The sequence below is a fragment of the Petromyzon marinus genome, chromosome 38 (genome assembly GCF_048934315.1).
Source record: "Petromyzon marinus isolate PM22_M1 ecotype Great Lakes invasive population chromosome 38, UKy_Petmar_22M1.pri1.0, whole genome shotgun sequence".
In the NCBI taxonomy this organism is placed as follows: Eukaryota; Metazoa; Chordata; class Hyperoartia; order Petromyzontiformes; family Petromyzontidae; genus Petromyzon; species Petromyzon marinus.
In genome coordinates, this window is record NC_133704.1 from 11,052,480 (window position 1) to 11,069,780 (window position 17,301).

The window sequence follows — 17,301 nt, forward strand, 5'->3', positions numbered from 1 at the left end:
GCCCCCCCCCCAAGCCGTGTTGAGCATGGGGGTTTGTTTGACCATACTTCACTACGCTGGTCAAAATTGGATGAAGTGAAGTAGGGGGAGGATCCAGAACCAGTTCTGCTATCATTTGCCACTATTTGTTAGCCATGGCCATAAATCGAACTCAAGATTGGCAGGTTTGTAGCAGTGTGCTAACCACTGCGCCACCAATCCACCATGTAAATGCCTGTAACATGTAAAACACGTGACACAAAATGCACAATTGCATTTTATTGCGTGCAGATTGTAAATACAAACTTTTAACGGAAACACAATTGAATAAATAAAAATACCAAGACCCTTTTTACCTGTGAAACAAACCCCACTTCTGTGACCTGTGTAGGGTAAAGTCAATCCGACAAAAATCAACATGGCTTGCTGGTCAACAATTATGGAGTCGTGCTCATCTCCAGTTTACAACTCTGGGCCATTGGTGGATATTCCACATTACTATGGCATGGACTAACAATTCCCTCTATTCATTTCCCGTTAGTGTGAAATTTCCTTTCTATTGGAGGTTCAACACCCAGTAACATCGCGATTCACACGCTTAAGCCATTGCCTGCATCATAGCCCAAATCCCACGATGATTGAATTACCTACAAATAAAATCGTTGAACACATTAATTAAACAAACTCCATCAAAACCTCATGACGCTCAATGAGCCTGGATATGGATCATGATTGGGGTCAGTAGTTAAGGACATCAGTCACGGACATGCAGAATCGTAGCAGTAATTGTATTCTTTCGTGTAACTGTAAAATATAAGGCACTACAAGCAATGAATCATACAGAAGTACGCAATGCTGAATAATTACGAGACTTTTACAGCGATTTCTAAACCTTTGAAATGAAATTCTGTCAACTGCTGAATTTGTTAACAGGAAACCATCACTGGATGCACAAGGTGATGCTTTATGTGTTACTTACTTCACCAACATGCACATATCTTGCATGCACTTACTGTCCACCTCGTTAAACACATGAACAATTCATGTTGGCCTATGGGGGAATCGTTTTACACAGCCCGTTCACACGTGAAAGCGTCACAGGGAGGCATGCCAACACTGGCTTCTCCGTCCTCTCAGACCCCACAGCATCTATATCAATATATACGTCTCGATGTCAGGCCATCTAATTGTTTCTCCATTTGAGTCCGAATCTCTACGTTAGGGGTGGCCAGCGTGTAACAACAGACCAAGAGCCAAAAAGTACACGTGAGTTTTGCCAAGAACCAAGTGTGTATATATCATACAACTTCCATTTATTCTTTGCTACTGTGATTGTATGTTCTACGTTATGACACTTCGATAGAGCCATGTGTGGTGGATTAAAGAGCTACGGAGATGCCGGTTGGCCACCGCTGATCCGTATCAATTTTTACGTCTCTGTGCGCGGGCATCAAATTGTGTTTCTCCGTTTGAGTCTGAATCTATTATGGCGTATATGCATCTCTATTTTCAATCTACAAGCCTTACGATGTCTATACGGGTTTGTGGGTCTCTAACCAACTGTTCGACGTCACTACAACCAAAGCAGAACGTGTGGTTTTTGTGGTGGTGTAGAAGTAGACCGTGGAGAACTCCGCTGACTTTTGTGGTCGTAGCTACTGTTGGTGGTAGCGGTTGCCGGAGCTTGTGCGAGATTAATTGAATTGCAGCATGGTTTGGCAGTCCGGGCAATTGCAGGCCTTAATCGATGTCTGGACAAAAGGAACGTACAGCATTTACCATCTGCAGTGATAATCAAATATAATGATGTAATCCACTCCAGTGATGTGGATGGCCTGTCTAACCACTGACAGTGAGAATGTCCAGGTGGACAGCAGACTACAATGGTCAGCCTAGATACTGGCCTGCAGCATCGGTTGACTGCGTACGGTGTGAAAGAAGTTCAACATACATACAGACATACGTAAATCAGGGTAAGGTGTCCTTTATCCAGCTCATCACATACGTATTTTGTCCTGCTCAACATTCATGAAGGGAACAATTAAATACGAATTCTACACAATTCTCCAAACTTGGACACACCGACCAACCAACACATGTCTCAGGAGTGTACAAGTTCGCACTTAACATTTCGTGTGAAAAACTATTCAGCTAAAAATGGACAGCTGCAGTTTGCTTAAGACAACGTTATCATTGCATTACTGCAATTGCATGATCACTCTTAGGCATGCAATGGGTAATCGATTTAAAATTGATTATGCTCACAATGCATGCATTGCACGTGTATGAAAGTGATTATGATTACGGAAAATCTATTAAAATGTTACGTTTTTTGCCAATGGTATGAAAGACATGGACAAACAAAACAATGAAAAACAATGTGATTGATTCTTGAAACTATGGTCCCAAATCGTGACAAATCAACAAATCGTGACAGGGTTGGGCAGCCCAGTAGTGTGACGTTGTTTAAACGGGAAGCATACAAACTGAGGGGTGGCACAACATAGTCCACGTGAAAAAAACATGCTAAGATGTTCAACGGTGATCAGAATGCGTAACAATACGACCTGCTGTTGCCTATCACATATTCTGGTCTCGCTCTCACCTCCTCCGGTGTATTGGGGAAAGGCTGAGCACACCCATCGCTTAATTGTGTCAATTTTAGCATTTTGTAGAGCTCCCCTCCGACTGTTAAATGTTTTGACTTGATTACAAGAAATTGGAAATGGGGAGGTTGGAGAGAGGGGACGGGCATTTGAGGTATCATCCCCCCCCCCCAGGGATAGACAGGAGTTAACCACTGCTGTGCAGGACTTATACTGACGGAATAAATACAAAATTCTCATTTGGAAATGGAGCTGGGCATGCAGTGGGGAGAGAAGTAGGGGGGTGGCGGGTGCTCAGTTCCTGCAGCGACTCCTCCCACCCCTCGCCCAATGGTACCACAGGGGTGGTGTGGTAATTGGTTGTTGAATCATTACGCGGCCCAGTGGAGCGTGTGGCCGTTGTGTGCGGGGCTATAGGTTTCCCATCTCCCCCTCCACAGTCTTCACGAGCGCGTAGAGCTCTGCCAGTCCCACGACGGAGGCGGCGATCACTCCTGCAAGCACACGCTGCCGGAAGCAAACACAGGCCGAGCGTTACGCGCATTTCAGAGGGCCCGTGGGAGAGGCACATTTACAAAAAAAACAATGTCAGGAACAACACAGAGATATTCGGGTGGCTCAGAGGGAGTTACAGAGCGCTGAGTTGACACCGCTAAGTTCAGCAGGGGGCGGTGTATGCACGTGTTTTTATCACTGCCATCTCTCGCAAGGCACCTCCACACAGCACTGCGAACAACGCATTCCTGCGGAGGGGGCTGGTAGGAACGCTGGGTTGCTCGGTCAATGGCCAGGGTCAACGGTGGCATGGTGTATTCCGCAAATATGCCCGACTGTGAGGGCGTGCACAAGCCGACGTGAGTAGGTTAAACGTTGAGTTTTATAAGGGCACCACGGGGTGACCAGTCCCTCCCCACCCAGCCCCACCCCTCCCATCCCCCATCTAGCCCCACCCTCCCCACCCAGCCCCTCCTCACCCTCCCCACCCAGCCCCTCCCCATCCTCCCCTCCCCACCCAGCCCCACCCTCCCCACCCTCCCCTCTCCACCCAGCACCACCCCTGCCATTTTTGGGTGCACGACGGACGGACACAATAATCCCATGGGCTGGTGTAACCAGGAGGTTCCTACCAGTATCATCCAACAAGAGTGAATGCGCAGAGCGGCGTGGTTTTCTTTGTGCCGAGTATGGTAAATCATCGCAATGATAGATCATTAGTAGCCATCATCTATCCACTGCTGGATGAAGCTTCCCCATGCTGACAGTCATGCACATGAAGACACATGATCACTCCTTCTGTGGTGGTCATATTTTGCATGCAATTCCAGCCTCATTCAAGTATTCATCACGACAATCAAGTTTCCATCACTACAGCCAAGAAATGTAAAATGTAACGGGTGTTCACACACTGCGCAATTTTTCGTTAACGCGGTTTTATTTTCATGGAACGGGTTTCGCTTAAGGCGCAACGCGCCCGCTATAACGCGAGTCTAGCGTGTGACGGACTACTTTCCTGAGCAGCACGAGTGTTGGCAGCGTTGTTCGGTGATGCTGGGAGCTGGAACTGTAGTACCGATGATCGCGCTGTGATACACGGCGTGCCTTCCTCTACCTCGAGCATCTTTGTGTACGTCGCGTCATCTTGCCCCCTTATTTTCTCGCCCGCCGTATCTCTCTCTCGCGCACACTTTATATTCAAATAAATGACTGTCACACACAGCGTGTTTATAAAAAAAAATACTGTACACCCAACACATTGCAATAGAAACATGTAAAATAGTGTACAGTAAACCCTCGCTACGCGCGAGTTCTGGATTCGCGGGTGACTAAATGTATAGCAGGTCCCTATTCGCGACCCGCCGGGCTCCGGTATTGGCGGGTGTACGTGGTGCCACACTTCCGACACCGGGGAGGTGCGCGCAGAATGTTGTTACATTTGAAACGGTGTGCGAAGGTTAGGCACGCCCCTTTGTATGCCCGCGTTGTCCTCAGTCTCGCAAGTAATCCCGCTTTGAACTCGACATTACTTTTACTTTATACGGACTTACAGTCGACTCGTTTATACATGTTGGTATAAACTTGCCGACTACGCGGTTTGTTAAAAAGAACGCGAATGCAATCGGGGAAAGTGTTGCGGCTCACGCTCCCCCAGAGTGCTAAAATGATAACTGTGCGACGTTGTTATCAAACAGCTGCATCTCCCGAGGAGTCGTACTCCTGAATTCCTCACCATCACCACCACCTCAGTCCATCGTCAAATCACCATCAAAGGTAATCAACAAAAAGATTGTTCTCTATAACGTAATTATTTTAGCCATTGTTGTTAAATATTTACCATCTCCCCCCAATGTTCACTCGTACCAGGAACGTAACCCCATTTTTCCCCCACTGGAACAAGGTTTCTGCATTCGAGAATTATGCATTTGCGAGTGTTTTTTCAAGAATATAGACCCTCGAGAACATAGAGGGGGTTTCCTGTGTCACAAAACCGCCTTGGACTAAGGCGAAATCAGATATCACATGACGTTATGTTCACCATCACAAAACAATTTGTGCTTGTATCGTGAGCACGGCAAAACACTGCACCGTGGTTTCATTCGGTATAAACAGGTTGTACCGACAGAACATTTTATTTCTAAATAAACGCCTCGTTAAAAGAGATAAGCCGATTATTTTACAGGGTATTTTGCACAATGGAAACCATCCATTAAGAGATTTAGTGTACACAAGCACTGCAACAACCATTGGTAAGCATTTGGGATATCAAGTTAAATAAATTAAGATCACTTCCAACACTTCTGACAATGACACAAAATAATTGTGCATGCTTTTATCAACCTCTTCCATGCCGTCTCGGTCTTGGCGATAGTTTAACCAAATTTTACTGCTCTGATCATTACTGATTTGTCACGTGGAAGGGCTCATGACCAGTTAGTCATGGTCGGGAATCAAACTCAGGCCGCAGGGTTCAGAGTGCAATTTGCTAACCATTGCATCACACTTCAACTCTCCTCATAGCACTCATGATACCTGTGTAAAAGTAATATATGCTTATGAAAGGTAATGGCAAATGTACAGTCTTTCCAATTGCTTGCTCATGCCACTGCTGGTGGAAAGGCCTCCACTTGAGGGACCTCTAGAAAACCGCTCTGGAGAGTAATTTGGCCTACTCTTCCAAGCAGACCAGACATCTCAAAATAGGTGGGAGTATCCACACTTTACCCCACCACACAAAACTCAAGAGTAACTTAATTTAACATTGTGGCGAATATGTAGCACCCATTGGGATAGGAGGCTGACTTTCAGACGTCGTCAGAAGCAATCTCGAAGGAGCCCGCAACAAAACCAAAGTCAGGGTGAGCCTTGGAAAGAGACTTGCTCGGGCACAACATGCTTGATGCACCAGTGCATCATGCACAACCCGGAGCTACCTCTAGACACGAGGAGTTCTCAAACCCCCTCAATGTCACTCCCTCAAGTTCCGCCCCCCCCTACCCTTGTGGAGCAGGGCCACAAAGCCCTCAACGCTAGTTACTTCTGCCCGGACGAACAGCGGTGGGAAACGTGTCCGCAACACCACCGTCGCGAACAAGGGGCTCGATTGTGACCCCACACAAGAACATCCTCCGAGGTGTTCGCCCTAATCAAGCAACTCCGGGTCAGCCTTAAACCGCTGTGGAACAGGGCATGGCAGATGTCCATCAAGCCTTCCGAGAGGCGATAGAAATTAATTAATAAACTCGATAGCTACATATAACGTTGCTAATTTCACCTTGCCAAATGAGAGGATGAGGGAGGGAGTAGGAGTACCTCTTATAGCTGTAGGTGTTATAGAAACTATTTACATACATCATATCATCTAAAAGCCCTTTGTCAATTCACTGCTGGTTGAGGCTGTCCGGTTGTGTGGGTTACCATTCTTCATCATGCTGGTCAGTGTGGATATTAATCACCACTGATGTTAGCGGCGGTCGGGAATTCAAATAAAGTCACTGGGTTTGTAGCATTGTGCGTTAGCCACTGTGCCACCTTAAGACACCATTTAATAATTATAAATTATTCTCAATGGCACAACTATATGCATGTATCATGAGCATCAAATATATTTTATTAATTCATCACATACCATAAATAAACAATAATGTAATTTGTTTATCCAAGAAAGCCTCCCTGAACCTCAAGATTATTTTCAGGAGGGCTCTGCTTTGAGATATTTGGCCAATTTATCTTTTAAGAAATGTGTTCAACATGTGTATGTGTGTAATTATCAGGAATGAGATAGATTTGAATGCAGATAGAGATTCAGATAGAGATTCAATTCGGTTTCAACACTTTTTTTTGTATTTGCCAAATCCCAGTATGGTCAGCTAAACCGGTAACCGAGTCTGCGCAGGGTTTGCCAGTGGCGTGGGTCACACGTAGCCCAACTGAGCACCAAGTGGCAGCACCTCCCGCCAATTGAGGCACAAAATGTCAGGATATCGGCGAGATGAACAGTATGCACTGGAATACTGTTATGTGGTACATAATGTCATGTAATGTGTATTTAATAATCCCACCCTATCCCTGCACTTACAGAGGTGGTGTTGGGAAGCACGTACTGACTGGCCAGGTAGACGCACACGTACGCTGCCACCACCGTAATCAGGAAATTGAACATGGTCACGACCATCGCCTTCACGGACTTCACTGTGGATAACAAAACAAGCAACTCCATATGACTCATTATACCGGATGTGGCAGCGAAAATAACAACTTTAAAAACACAAGTGCCTTCTGCTCACTTACATAAAACTTATCTCCCTGCTCAAACAAGCATTGCTCATCTACTTTGGCAGCCCTAAGCCAGGAGTGGAGATTTAACCTGCTCATCGCAGAGGTCGGTTTCTCCAGAAGACAAATACAGTACCCTTGACTTCCCGCACAATGGCACTATTAACTACCCCCAACACACACACCGACTGGCGTGGTGAAGTATGGTCTAATGACATGACTGGCACGGCATGGGGAGGTCTTCATTCAGCAGTGGATTGATAAAAGGCTGCAAGAAGTAAACAATAAAGGGATGATACTCTTTGTTTTTTTTTCAGTAAAGTCACGTAGGTAAATACCTTGCAGTCACGAAAGCTTCAAATCTAGAATAAAGGGATGGGCTAAAGAATCAAATCTAGAATAAAGGGATGGGCTAAAGAAGAGAATCCTCACCCCTGGTTTAAATAGACTTTCAAATTAAAGTCAGGAAATGAGATGTTTACATCGTGACATCACGTCAGTATAAATACTATATTTTAATATTTTAATTATTGATCGTTTTCGGAAAGAGTTTCGGTTTGGTGATGTCGTTAATCCAACCGACTTGGAATTTTGCTCGCAAAACACAGACTGTGAAGAGAAATCTTACTTTCCTTTCCTATGTCTTCGATCGAGCCGTACTGATTCAGCCGCTGAAAAGTAAAATCAAGATAATCGATTGCATTAATTCAGCTTTCAATAAGTCACCGTTTGCCAATTACAAACACAAGCATTTTAGAAGGCGGAAATTGCGCAGTGGATTGCTTATAATGATGACATGCCAATCAGATATGTTGGCTCTTATCATGTTCTTCTGCTGTTTGTTACTTGCATTTATAATTTGTAGAATGTTCATAAAAATCCTTAAAATATATTTAATTACAGCTTAAACATGACAAATTTATTTCAACTTGTACAAATAATATAAATAATATTGAACTATATTTTCACCCCCCCCCACCCCGCCGTTCTCCCCTCCCCTCCCTTCGTTAATCTCCCGCTCCCAACCATTGGCCCCGACCGCTGTAGGAAACGGCACCAGAACCTGGTGAACTCTAACCGGCCCCCCACTACGGGGAGAATCGCCCAGACGGCACAGCTTCCGCCCACATATTTTTCCCACGCCAATATGTGTAACCTCGATTGTGTTTGTGTTGCACATTAAATAAAAACATTTTTTGTTCAATGTTTTTACTGTGGTAAGCAAGCAAAGCTCGGTACAACGCGTCGACGGTATCCGGGGAGGGGGATAGAACCCTACCGGAATATAAATGGGAGTACAGGTGCATCCAGATGTAATAAAAAATGTGATTATTATATATTGGCTTAAATGCATATTCTAATGCGTCTTAACCTCATTATAGTCAAATATCCCTCTATCAGAACCCTTAGCTGTATTGCTAGTTGTGATCGACAGGTGCTTGGACGTAACAAGTGCTGTCAAATACATAATGGAATGCTGCCGTGGTGTAACTGTTCGGACACTGGACTTGCAAATCCATGGATCGCCGGTTATACTGGTGCTGCAGATGAAACGATGGGGAAAGTTTCTTAAATCCCCTCCGGCCTCTGTCTACCCAAGTCCATCGATGGGCAGGTCGCGTCTTGTGGGGTAACGTGCGGTGCTCCCACCCTCTTTCAAGAACGTCCGGGGGTGGCGTGGAAAAAGAATATCAAAATAACCTATCGCTGTCTCTCGTGGAAGCCCTTGCACCCAGTGGCGTGAGTAAAGCACACCTTGCCTCTCACCTCTACCGTTGTACACAAACGCGCGCACAGCACACAAACCTTGCAGTCAACGTTCCGGACCATGCGCCTGTATTCCGCATTGTCCTGTTGAGCTTTTAGCTTCTCCAGTCGTGCCACCAGCTCTGGATTCTACATGGCACCGCACGCAGTCAAGGAGAAAAAAAGTCAACAAAGATAGCTTGGCAACTCAGGGGGACTAGCACCACTTCAGAACAACTGGGCCAGCACCTATGAGGCTCTGTGTTCTAAATTGGGATTTCAGCCACCTATAATTATACCTAATTATTTTGTGATATAGCGTTGGCAGTGGTGCAAAACCAAAAACGCAACACATTTGTCAATAACGATGCCTTAAAAGGAAGAATATAATAAGCGACGTTTTGAGTAGTATCCATTCTGATGTCAGATAAAGAAGGGCCACTGCCGAACAACATTGCCTTTCTGGAATGTTATATTCGGATGCCATGTAAATGGAAGCTTATATGTACCTTCTATTATTTCCTTAATTAATGTCCATGACAATTAGTTCACCTTACTTACCCTGGCAGGTTTCTCAGGTTCAGGAAAATAAAGCTCACTGCCTTCCAGGAGTTCATGCAGATAGAGCGGCTCCTCTGTAAATGACAAATCAACATGTATTAAAAACGTATTCCGATATTTTTCAAACAAGGGTTAAATCGGGTTAAAGAGTCCCCCTGTTAAAATAAGCATTGGGGTGGTGTTCGTCTCTGTTAGGGGCCGTGAGCCAGTGATAAAATAATCTACATTCCCTTGGTGGAGGACAGTATGGCAAAATGACGATGAATATATTGTAGCCTGTATGACCACGAAAGATCAAATCACACCAGTTACCAACCACGTATTGCCTATGCACTTCAAAATCTATATTGAAAACTAATTTCTTTAGAACTGCTCTTTGTGTTTAGGTTGTTGTCCTGCCCCCGCACCTCCGATTGGCATGGTTGGCTATGTACGGTGTGTAAGAAGTACCACATACATAGATTAAAATGTTGTTGGCTCAATGTTGTACATCAACAGATCACACTGCTTTACAACGTTTTATTCTAGATCTGAAGCTTTCGTGACTACAAGGATTCATACTCTTTGTTATTTTTCGGTAAAGTCACGTAGGTAAAAAAATAAAAAATGAAAACCAAATTAAATCACGACGTTTCGGAGGCAGCACAAGCTTCCTTCATCAGGTGTAAAAAAGGCACAGACTCTACAATTATTTTGCTGTGCCTTTTTTATACCTGATGAAGGAAGCTTGTGTTGCCTTCGAAACGTCGTGATTTTAATTAGTTGGTTGCATTTTTTTTACCTACGTGACTTGACCGAAAAAAACAAATAGAATAACGTTTTAGTTGTGCAAGACCTAAGCCTGTATTACCACCACAGTCACCCCTATGTAACACTTGGGCGTTTTCCCCCCAATTAACTACATTTTTCCAATATTGTCATACACCATAACTTGGTTTCCCATTTAAAGTACGAATTATTACACTCTTACCCTTGTTTCTCATTCACTGCATCTTAAATATGCAGACATTTCAAAAAGGTTATGAATATGTAAACATGTCCTGGTCTAAAGACCAGACCTACTCTTGACCTTCCACGCTGGCCAAACGTTTTGGAAGAGGAGGGCATACCCACACTTTACCCCACCACACGCAATATGCTAATCGACTGTGGAAGTAACCCAATTATACTGTTGGGTGGACAAATGCTTTAAGAAAAGTTGCGCATTGTTTTCAACAGGGGATCGAACAGGCCACCTCTGGATTGCAGGTGCAGTGTGCTAATGATTACACCATAGATCCTCCCCGTATAGCCTGAACAGACTGTCGGGACAACGTGCTATATTCGCGAGCACCTATGAAGGCCATTAACACCACGGCAGATACATTCACACGCAGTATTTATTGTTGGGTTACAAAAAAACGGGCGAATAGGAAAACCCACTTGCGCGTGGACCCAACAATGTCCAACCAACTAGGTGCCTCTGTGAATGTGTATGCTTTGACTTTAACATAGCCATTTCTGTGACCAGTCACAAGCTAATCACTCAGCTATTTCAATGCTAAATTCTATGCTAATTCATTTGTCAAGGCGCTCTGTTTCTTCTCACACAGCTTAAAGGTCGCGATCTGAGCTTGCCTGTGTTCGCTCCAGCGCTGTCCTCCAGACAGTCTCGTTCCTTCACCTGATGAAGGCAGCTTGTGTTGTGGCCGAAACGTCGTGAGAATTTTATTGTGTTATTTTATTGTATCAATTTATTATTTTATTCCCATTCTACGTGACTTTACCGAAAGAACCAAAGACAATGTCCAACCAGCACCACACAAACACACACATATATAAACGAATTTAGCACACGACCAGCAAGCAGTTGCCTACGTTGGCTCCGTGAAGCCCCGTGGAGGTGGCGCAGCGTGGTGAAGGGAACGGCTCCGTCCTGCTCCCTCAGCGCCGCCTCCAGCTCCGCTCTCAGCTCTCCCGCCAGGGACTCGTCCCTCAGGGCCGACGAGAACGCGTCGCGAACGCGGGCGGTCATCTTCACAGCCGTGGCCATCGTGACCCCGAGAACCACACCGGGTGCGGTGGCGGTGGGAGGATGCGGGCGGAAGAGGAGGCGATGGAGGCGGCGGGGACGCTAGGCGAGGCAGGCGCGCACTCGGGCCTTCTCTGGCCCCAAGCGATCTAAGGCCTCGGCACTTTTCACGTCTGTAGGTCCCAGAACGGGACTGCTCCACCCTGTCTGCAAGGTTAAGGAGAACGGGACTTTTTTATCTATCGCTCAAGCACAATAATTATCACTCTTGTGTCCGAACATCCAACAGAATGCAATGCGCGCGCGCGTGCGTGTGTATGTATAATATACTGTACTGTGTATAATATACTGTACTGTGCATAATATACTGTACTGTGTATAATAGACTGTACTGTGTATAATATACTGTACTGTACATAATATACTGTACGGTGTATAATATAATATACTGTACTGTGTATAATATACTGCACTGTCTATAATATACTGTACTGTGTATAATATACTGTACTGTGTATAATATACTGTACCGTGTATAATATACTGTACTGTGTATATAATATACTGTACTATGTATAATAGACTGTACTGTATATAATATACTGTACTGTGTATATAATATACTGTACTGTCTATAATATACTGTACCGTGTATAATATACTGTACCGTGTATAATATACTGTACCGTGTATAATATACTGTACTGTGTATATAATATACTGTACTGTGTATAATCTCCGGTTCCGCGCCGTACGACCTGTATCCGAGGTCGATCAGAAACGTTTCTATCGGTAGGCGTCAAGATCTGGGGCGAACTGAAACGTCTGCACCCCGAGGTCTCCCGCACCACCACCCCACCAAAGCTCCAAGTGACTCCCCTACCAGTGGCGGCTCTGTACCGCTCTGCTCCGGCGCGTTCACGAACTCCCTCCCCCCAACGTCGATCGTCCGACACGAACGAGCTTCTTCTACATCAACCATTGCGCTGTGGCTATTACACAACAACAACAACACGCACGAATAATGAATGATTGTTGTTGTTGTCGTTATCTCCCCTCCTCCCTCCCCCCCCCGGTCGATAACACGAAAGAAGCCTGCGGGGCCCCCCACTCACGGTCTCGTCTCTCGTAGGGAAGAGAAACGAACGTGGAGCGGCGTGCCGAGTGGAGCGGCGTGAGAGGCAGAGAGCGGGGCAGCAGTAGCAGCGGGGGGGGGGGGGCCCGCAGAGGACGCCTCTCACCCAGCGGCACGCAAAGGTCACGGGGCCTCCCCCGCCTCGTCGTCCCCACAGATTCACCACCACCGTCAACCACCACCACAACCACCACCGTCAACCACCACCGTCAACCACCACCACAACCACCACCACCGTCAACCACCACCGTCAACCACCTCCACAACCACCACCGTCAACCACCTCCACAACCACAACCACCACCACCACCGTCAACCACCACCACAACCACCACCACCACCGTCAACCACCACCACAACCACCACCTCAACCACCACCCGCCGCCCTCGAGATTAAAAAAGAGACGTCTGTGCGAATTACGAGATTGCGTAAAGGTAACGACGATCGACAATTTATGATGCTGGTGATTACTAATAATACTAGTATTATTATTATTTTAAGTGTGCGTGTTTAAAGCGCGACGCGGGTGTCATCGATGTGCGACGCGGTGGCTGGCGGGCGGCGTTGACGATTTCCTGCTGGTGGCTTCCATCACCTCCGGGGTGAGGGTGAGGAGGAACAACAACAAGGGGGGGGGGGGTGAGGAGGAACAACAACACAGAGAGGGGGTGAGGGAGGAACAACAACACAGAGAGGGGGTGAGGAGGAACAACAACACAGAGAGGGGGGTGAGGAGGAACAACAACACAGAGAGGGGGGTGAGGAGGAACAACAACACAGAGAGGGGGGGTGAGGAGGAACAACAACACAGAGAGGGGGGGGGTGAGGAGGAACAACAACACAGAGAGGGGGGTGAGGAGGAACAACAACACAGAGAGGGGGGGGTGAGGAGGAACACAACACAGAGAGGGGGGGGGTGAGGAGGAACAACAACACAGAGAGGGGGGGGTGAGGAGGAACAACAACACAGAGAGGGGGGTGAGGAGGAACAACAACACAGAGAGGGGGGGTGAGGAGGAACAACAACACAGAGAGGGGGGGGTGAGGAGGAACAACAACACAGAGAGGGGGGTGAGGAGGAACAACAACACAGAGAGGGGGGGGTGAGGAGGAACAACAACACAGGGGTGAGGAGGAACAACAACACAGAGAGGGGGGGGGTGAGGAGGAACACAACACAGAGAGGGGGGGGGGTGAGGAGGAACAACAACACAGAGAGGGGGGTGAGGAGGAACAACAACACAGAGAGGGGGGGGTGAGGAGGAACAACAACACAGAGAGGGGGGGTGAGGAGGAACAACAACACAGAGAGGGGGGGTGAGGAGGAACAACAACACAGAGAGGGGGGTGAGGAGGAACAACAACACAGAGAGGGGGGGGTGAGGAGGAACAACAACACAGAGAGGGGGGTGAGGAGGAACAACAACACAGAGAGGGGGGGGTGAGGAGGAACAACAACACAGGGGTGAGGAGGAACAACAACACAGAGAGGGGGGGGGTGAGGAGGAACACAACACAGAGAGGGGGGGGGGGTGAGGAGGAACAACAACACAGAGAGGGGGGTGAGGAGGAACAACAACACAGAGAGGGGGGGTGAGGAGGAACAACAACACAGAGAGGGGGGGTGAGGAGGAACAACAACACAGAGAGGGGGAGGGTGAGGAGGAACAACAACACAGAGAGAGGGGGGGGGTGAGGAGGAGCAACAACACAGAGAGGGGGGGGGGGTGAGGAGGAGCAACAACACAGAGAGGGGGAGGGTGAGGAGGAACAACAACACAGAGAGGGTGAGGGTGAGGAGGAACAACAACACAGAGAGGGGGGGTGAGGAGGAACAACAACACAGAGAGGGTGAGGGTGAGGAGGAACAACAACACAGAGAGAGGGGGGGGGGGGTGAGGAGGAACAACAACACAGAGAGAGGGGGGGGGTGAGGAGGAACAACAACACAGAGAGGGGGGTGAGGAGGAACAACAACACGGGGGGGGGGGTGAGGAGGAACAACAACACAGAGAGGGGGGGGTGAGGGTGAGGAGGAACAACAACACAGAGAGGGGGGGGCGGGGTGAGGAGGAACAACAACACAGAGGGGGGGGGGGTGAGGAGGAACAACAACACAGAGAGGGGGGTGAGGAGGAACAACAACACGGGGGGGGGGGGTGAGGAGGAACAACAACACAGAGAGGGGGGGGTGAGGGTGAGGAGGAACAACAACACAGAGAGGGGGGGGTGAGGAGGAACAACAACACAGAGGGGGTGAGGGTGAGGAGGAACAACAACACAGAGGGGGTGAGGGTGAGGAGGAACAACAACACAGAGAGAGGGGTGAGGAGGAACAACAACACAGAGAGGGGGGGGGTGAGGGTGAGGAGGAACAACAACACAGAGAGGGGGGGGTGAGGAGGAACAACAACACAGAGAGGGGGGGGGCGGGTGAGGAGGAGCAACAACACAGAGAGGGGGGTGAGGAGGAACAACAACACAGAGAGGGGGGTGAGGAGGAACAACAACACAGAGAGGGGGGGTGAGGAGGAACAACAACACAGAGGGGGGGGTGAGGAGGAACAACAACACAGAGAGAGGGGGGGTGAGGAGGAACAACAACACAGAGAGGGGGGGGTGAGGGTGAGGAGGAACAACAACACAGAGGGGGGGGGGTGAGGAGGAACAACAACACAGAGGGGGGGTGAGGAGGAACAACAACACAGAGAGGGGGGGTGAGGAGGAACAACAACACAGAGGGGGGGGTGAGGAGGAACAACAACACAGAGAGAGGGGGGTGAGGAGGAACAACAACACAGAGAGGGGGGGGGGGTGAGGGTGAGGAGGAACAACAACACAGAGAGGGGGGGTGAGGAGGAACAACAACACAGAGGGGGGGGGGTGAGGAGGAACAACAACACAGAGAGGGGGGGGGGGGGTGAGGAGGAACAACAACACAGAGGGGGGGTGAGGAGGAACAACAACACAGAGAGGGGGGGTGAGGAGGAACAACAACACAGAGAGGGGGGGTGAGGAGGAACAACAACACAGAGAGGGGGGTGAGGAGGAACAACAACACGGGGGGGGGGGGGGGTGAGGAGGAACAACAACACAGAGAGGGGGGGGGGTGAGGAGGAACAACAACACAGAGAGGGGGGTGATTGAGGGTGGTTAGGAGTGGTGGTTGGGGGGTGGTTGGGGGGGGGTTGGGGTGGTTGGGGGTTGGTGATATGGGGTGGTGGTAGGGTGGTTTGGAGGTGGTAAGGTGGGGTGGTGGTTGGAGGTGGTGGTAGGGTGGTGGTGGTTTGGGGGGGGGTTGTGGGTGGTTGGGGGGTTGGAGGTGGTGGTAGGGGGGGGGTGGTGGTGGTAGGGGGGGTAGGGGGGTGGTGGTGGTATGGGGGTGGTGGTTTGGGGGGGGTTGTGGGTGGTTGGGGGAGTTGGAGGTGGTGGTGGGGGGGGGTAGGGGGGGTGGTGGTGGTAGGGGGGTGGTGATTGGGGGGGTTGGTGGTTGGGCTGGTTGGAGGTGGTGGTAGGGGGGGTGGTGGTGGTAGGGGGGGTGGTGGTTGGAGGTGGTAGTAGGGGGGTGGTGGTTTGGGGGGGGTTGTGGGTGGTTGGGGGGGTTGGAGGTGGTGGTGGGGGGGGTAGGGGGGGTGGTGATAGGGGGGGGTTGGGGGAGTTGGAGGTGGTGGTAGGGAGGGGGGTGGTGGTTTGGGGGGGTTGTGGGTGGTTGGGGGGTTGGAGGTGGTGGGGGGGGGGGGTAGGGGGGGGTGGTGATCGGGGGGGTGGTGATTGGGGGGGGTGATTGGGGGTGGTGGTGGTAGGGGGGGTGGTTGGGGGGGTCGCCACGAGTTGTGTCCAAGAATTTCAAAGTCGCTCATCCATCCACTTTGACGCTCGTCAAATGAGCCTGGCGTCCAAAATCGGCATTTGTTTTTATTGTTGTTGGTTTGAATCTCGTGTCAGCGTTTCCAGTTTGATAACGAAGCAAAACAACTCCATCACGTGTGAAACGGGTGACGTCTCTAGAGAACATCGCGCCACGTTATTTTCAGTCGACGCGAAACCGGCGAACGACGGCGGGCTTATACGCCACCAAAACAAAAATATTGAAAAAAATAGATCTATTTTTATTTATATGTTTAAAAAAAATTAACCCGTCAAAAAAGAGACAACATTAAATCCATTGTAAACCAACGCCTCCAACTCCCGAGAGGATTTTAAAAAAAAATCCCCCACCAAAAAACTAAAGATAATCTTTTTAAAAAATTTGTATATATAAAAAAATTTCACCCGCCAAAAAAAAGGGACAACATTAAATCCATTGTCAACCAACGCACCAACTCCTAGAGGCCCTCCCCCCCCCCCCCCAATAAAAAACCTCTAGCCTGGCATGTCAACTCAAAAGTCTCAATGAGAATGGGGTCATCGCCCCCCCTCATGATTGGCTTACGCGGCGTGTGTACGCGCGCGCGCTCCTTCGACCAATCAGACGGCGCGACGCTGCGCGGGG

At 48.7% G+C, this 17,301-nt stretch overlaps 1 protein-coding gene across 5 annotated transcripts; it reads right to left on the reverse strand.

Annotated features, from left to right (window-relative positions):
• Positions 1–243: 243 nt before the first annotated feature.
• Positions 244–13,221, reverse strand: VMA12 (vacuolar ATPase assembly factor VMA12). Of its 5 annotated transcripts, none has more exons than XM_032967615.2 (7): positions 12,915–13,221; positions 11,520–11,880; positions 9,663–9,736; positions 9,162–9,251; positions 7,984–8,026; positions 7,159–7,271; positions 244–3,092 (listed from the first exon to the last, which is right to left on the reverse strand). In XM_032967615.2, the coding sequence occupies exons 2-7, from the start codon at positions 11,692–11,694 to the stop codon at positions 2,997–2,999; spliced, it is 591 nt and encodes a 196-aa protein (XP_032823506.1). In that variant the 5' UTR covers positions 11,695–11,880; positions 12,915–13,221; the 3' UTR covers positions 244–2,996. The 5 variants fall into 5 exon arrangements, with proteins under 5 accessions (XP_032823506.1, XP_032823503.1, XP_032823508.1 ...); XM_032967612.2 differs by having other exon boundaries at positions 12,789–12,922; XM_032967617.2 differs by lacking the exon at positions 12,915–13,221 and adding an exon at positions 12,557–12,668.
• Positions 13,222–17,301: the final 4,080 nt, after the last annotated feature.

What these genes read in the sequence shown, in the direction of transcription:
- VMA12 (XM_032967615.2), bottom strand. Translation starts at nt 11,694, where the DNA reads ATGGCCACGGCTGTGAAGATGACCGCCCGCGTTCGCGACGCGTTCTCG. An exon ending in CGGGGCTTCACGGAGCCAAC is followed by an intron (nt 9,737 to 11,519) that starts GTAGGCAACTGC and finishes TGTCATTTACAG; the next exon opens with AGGAGCCGCTCTATCTGCAT. An exon ending in AACCTGAGAAACCTGCCAGG is followed by an intron (nt 9,252 to 9,662) that starts GTAAGTAAGGTG and finishes GGTGCCATGTAG; the next exon opens with AATCCAGAGCTGGTGGCACG.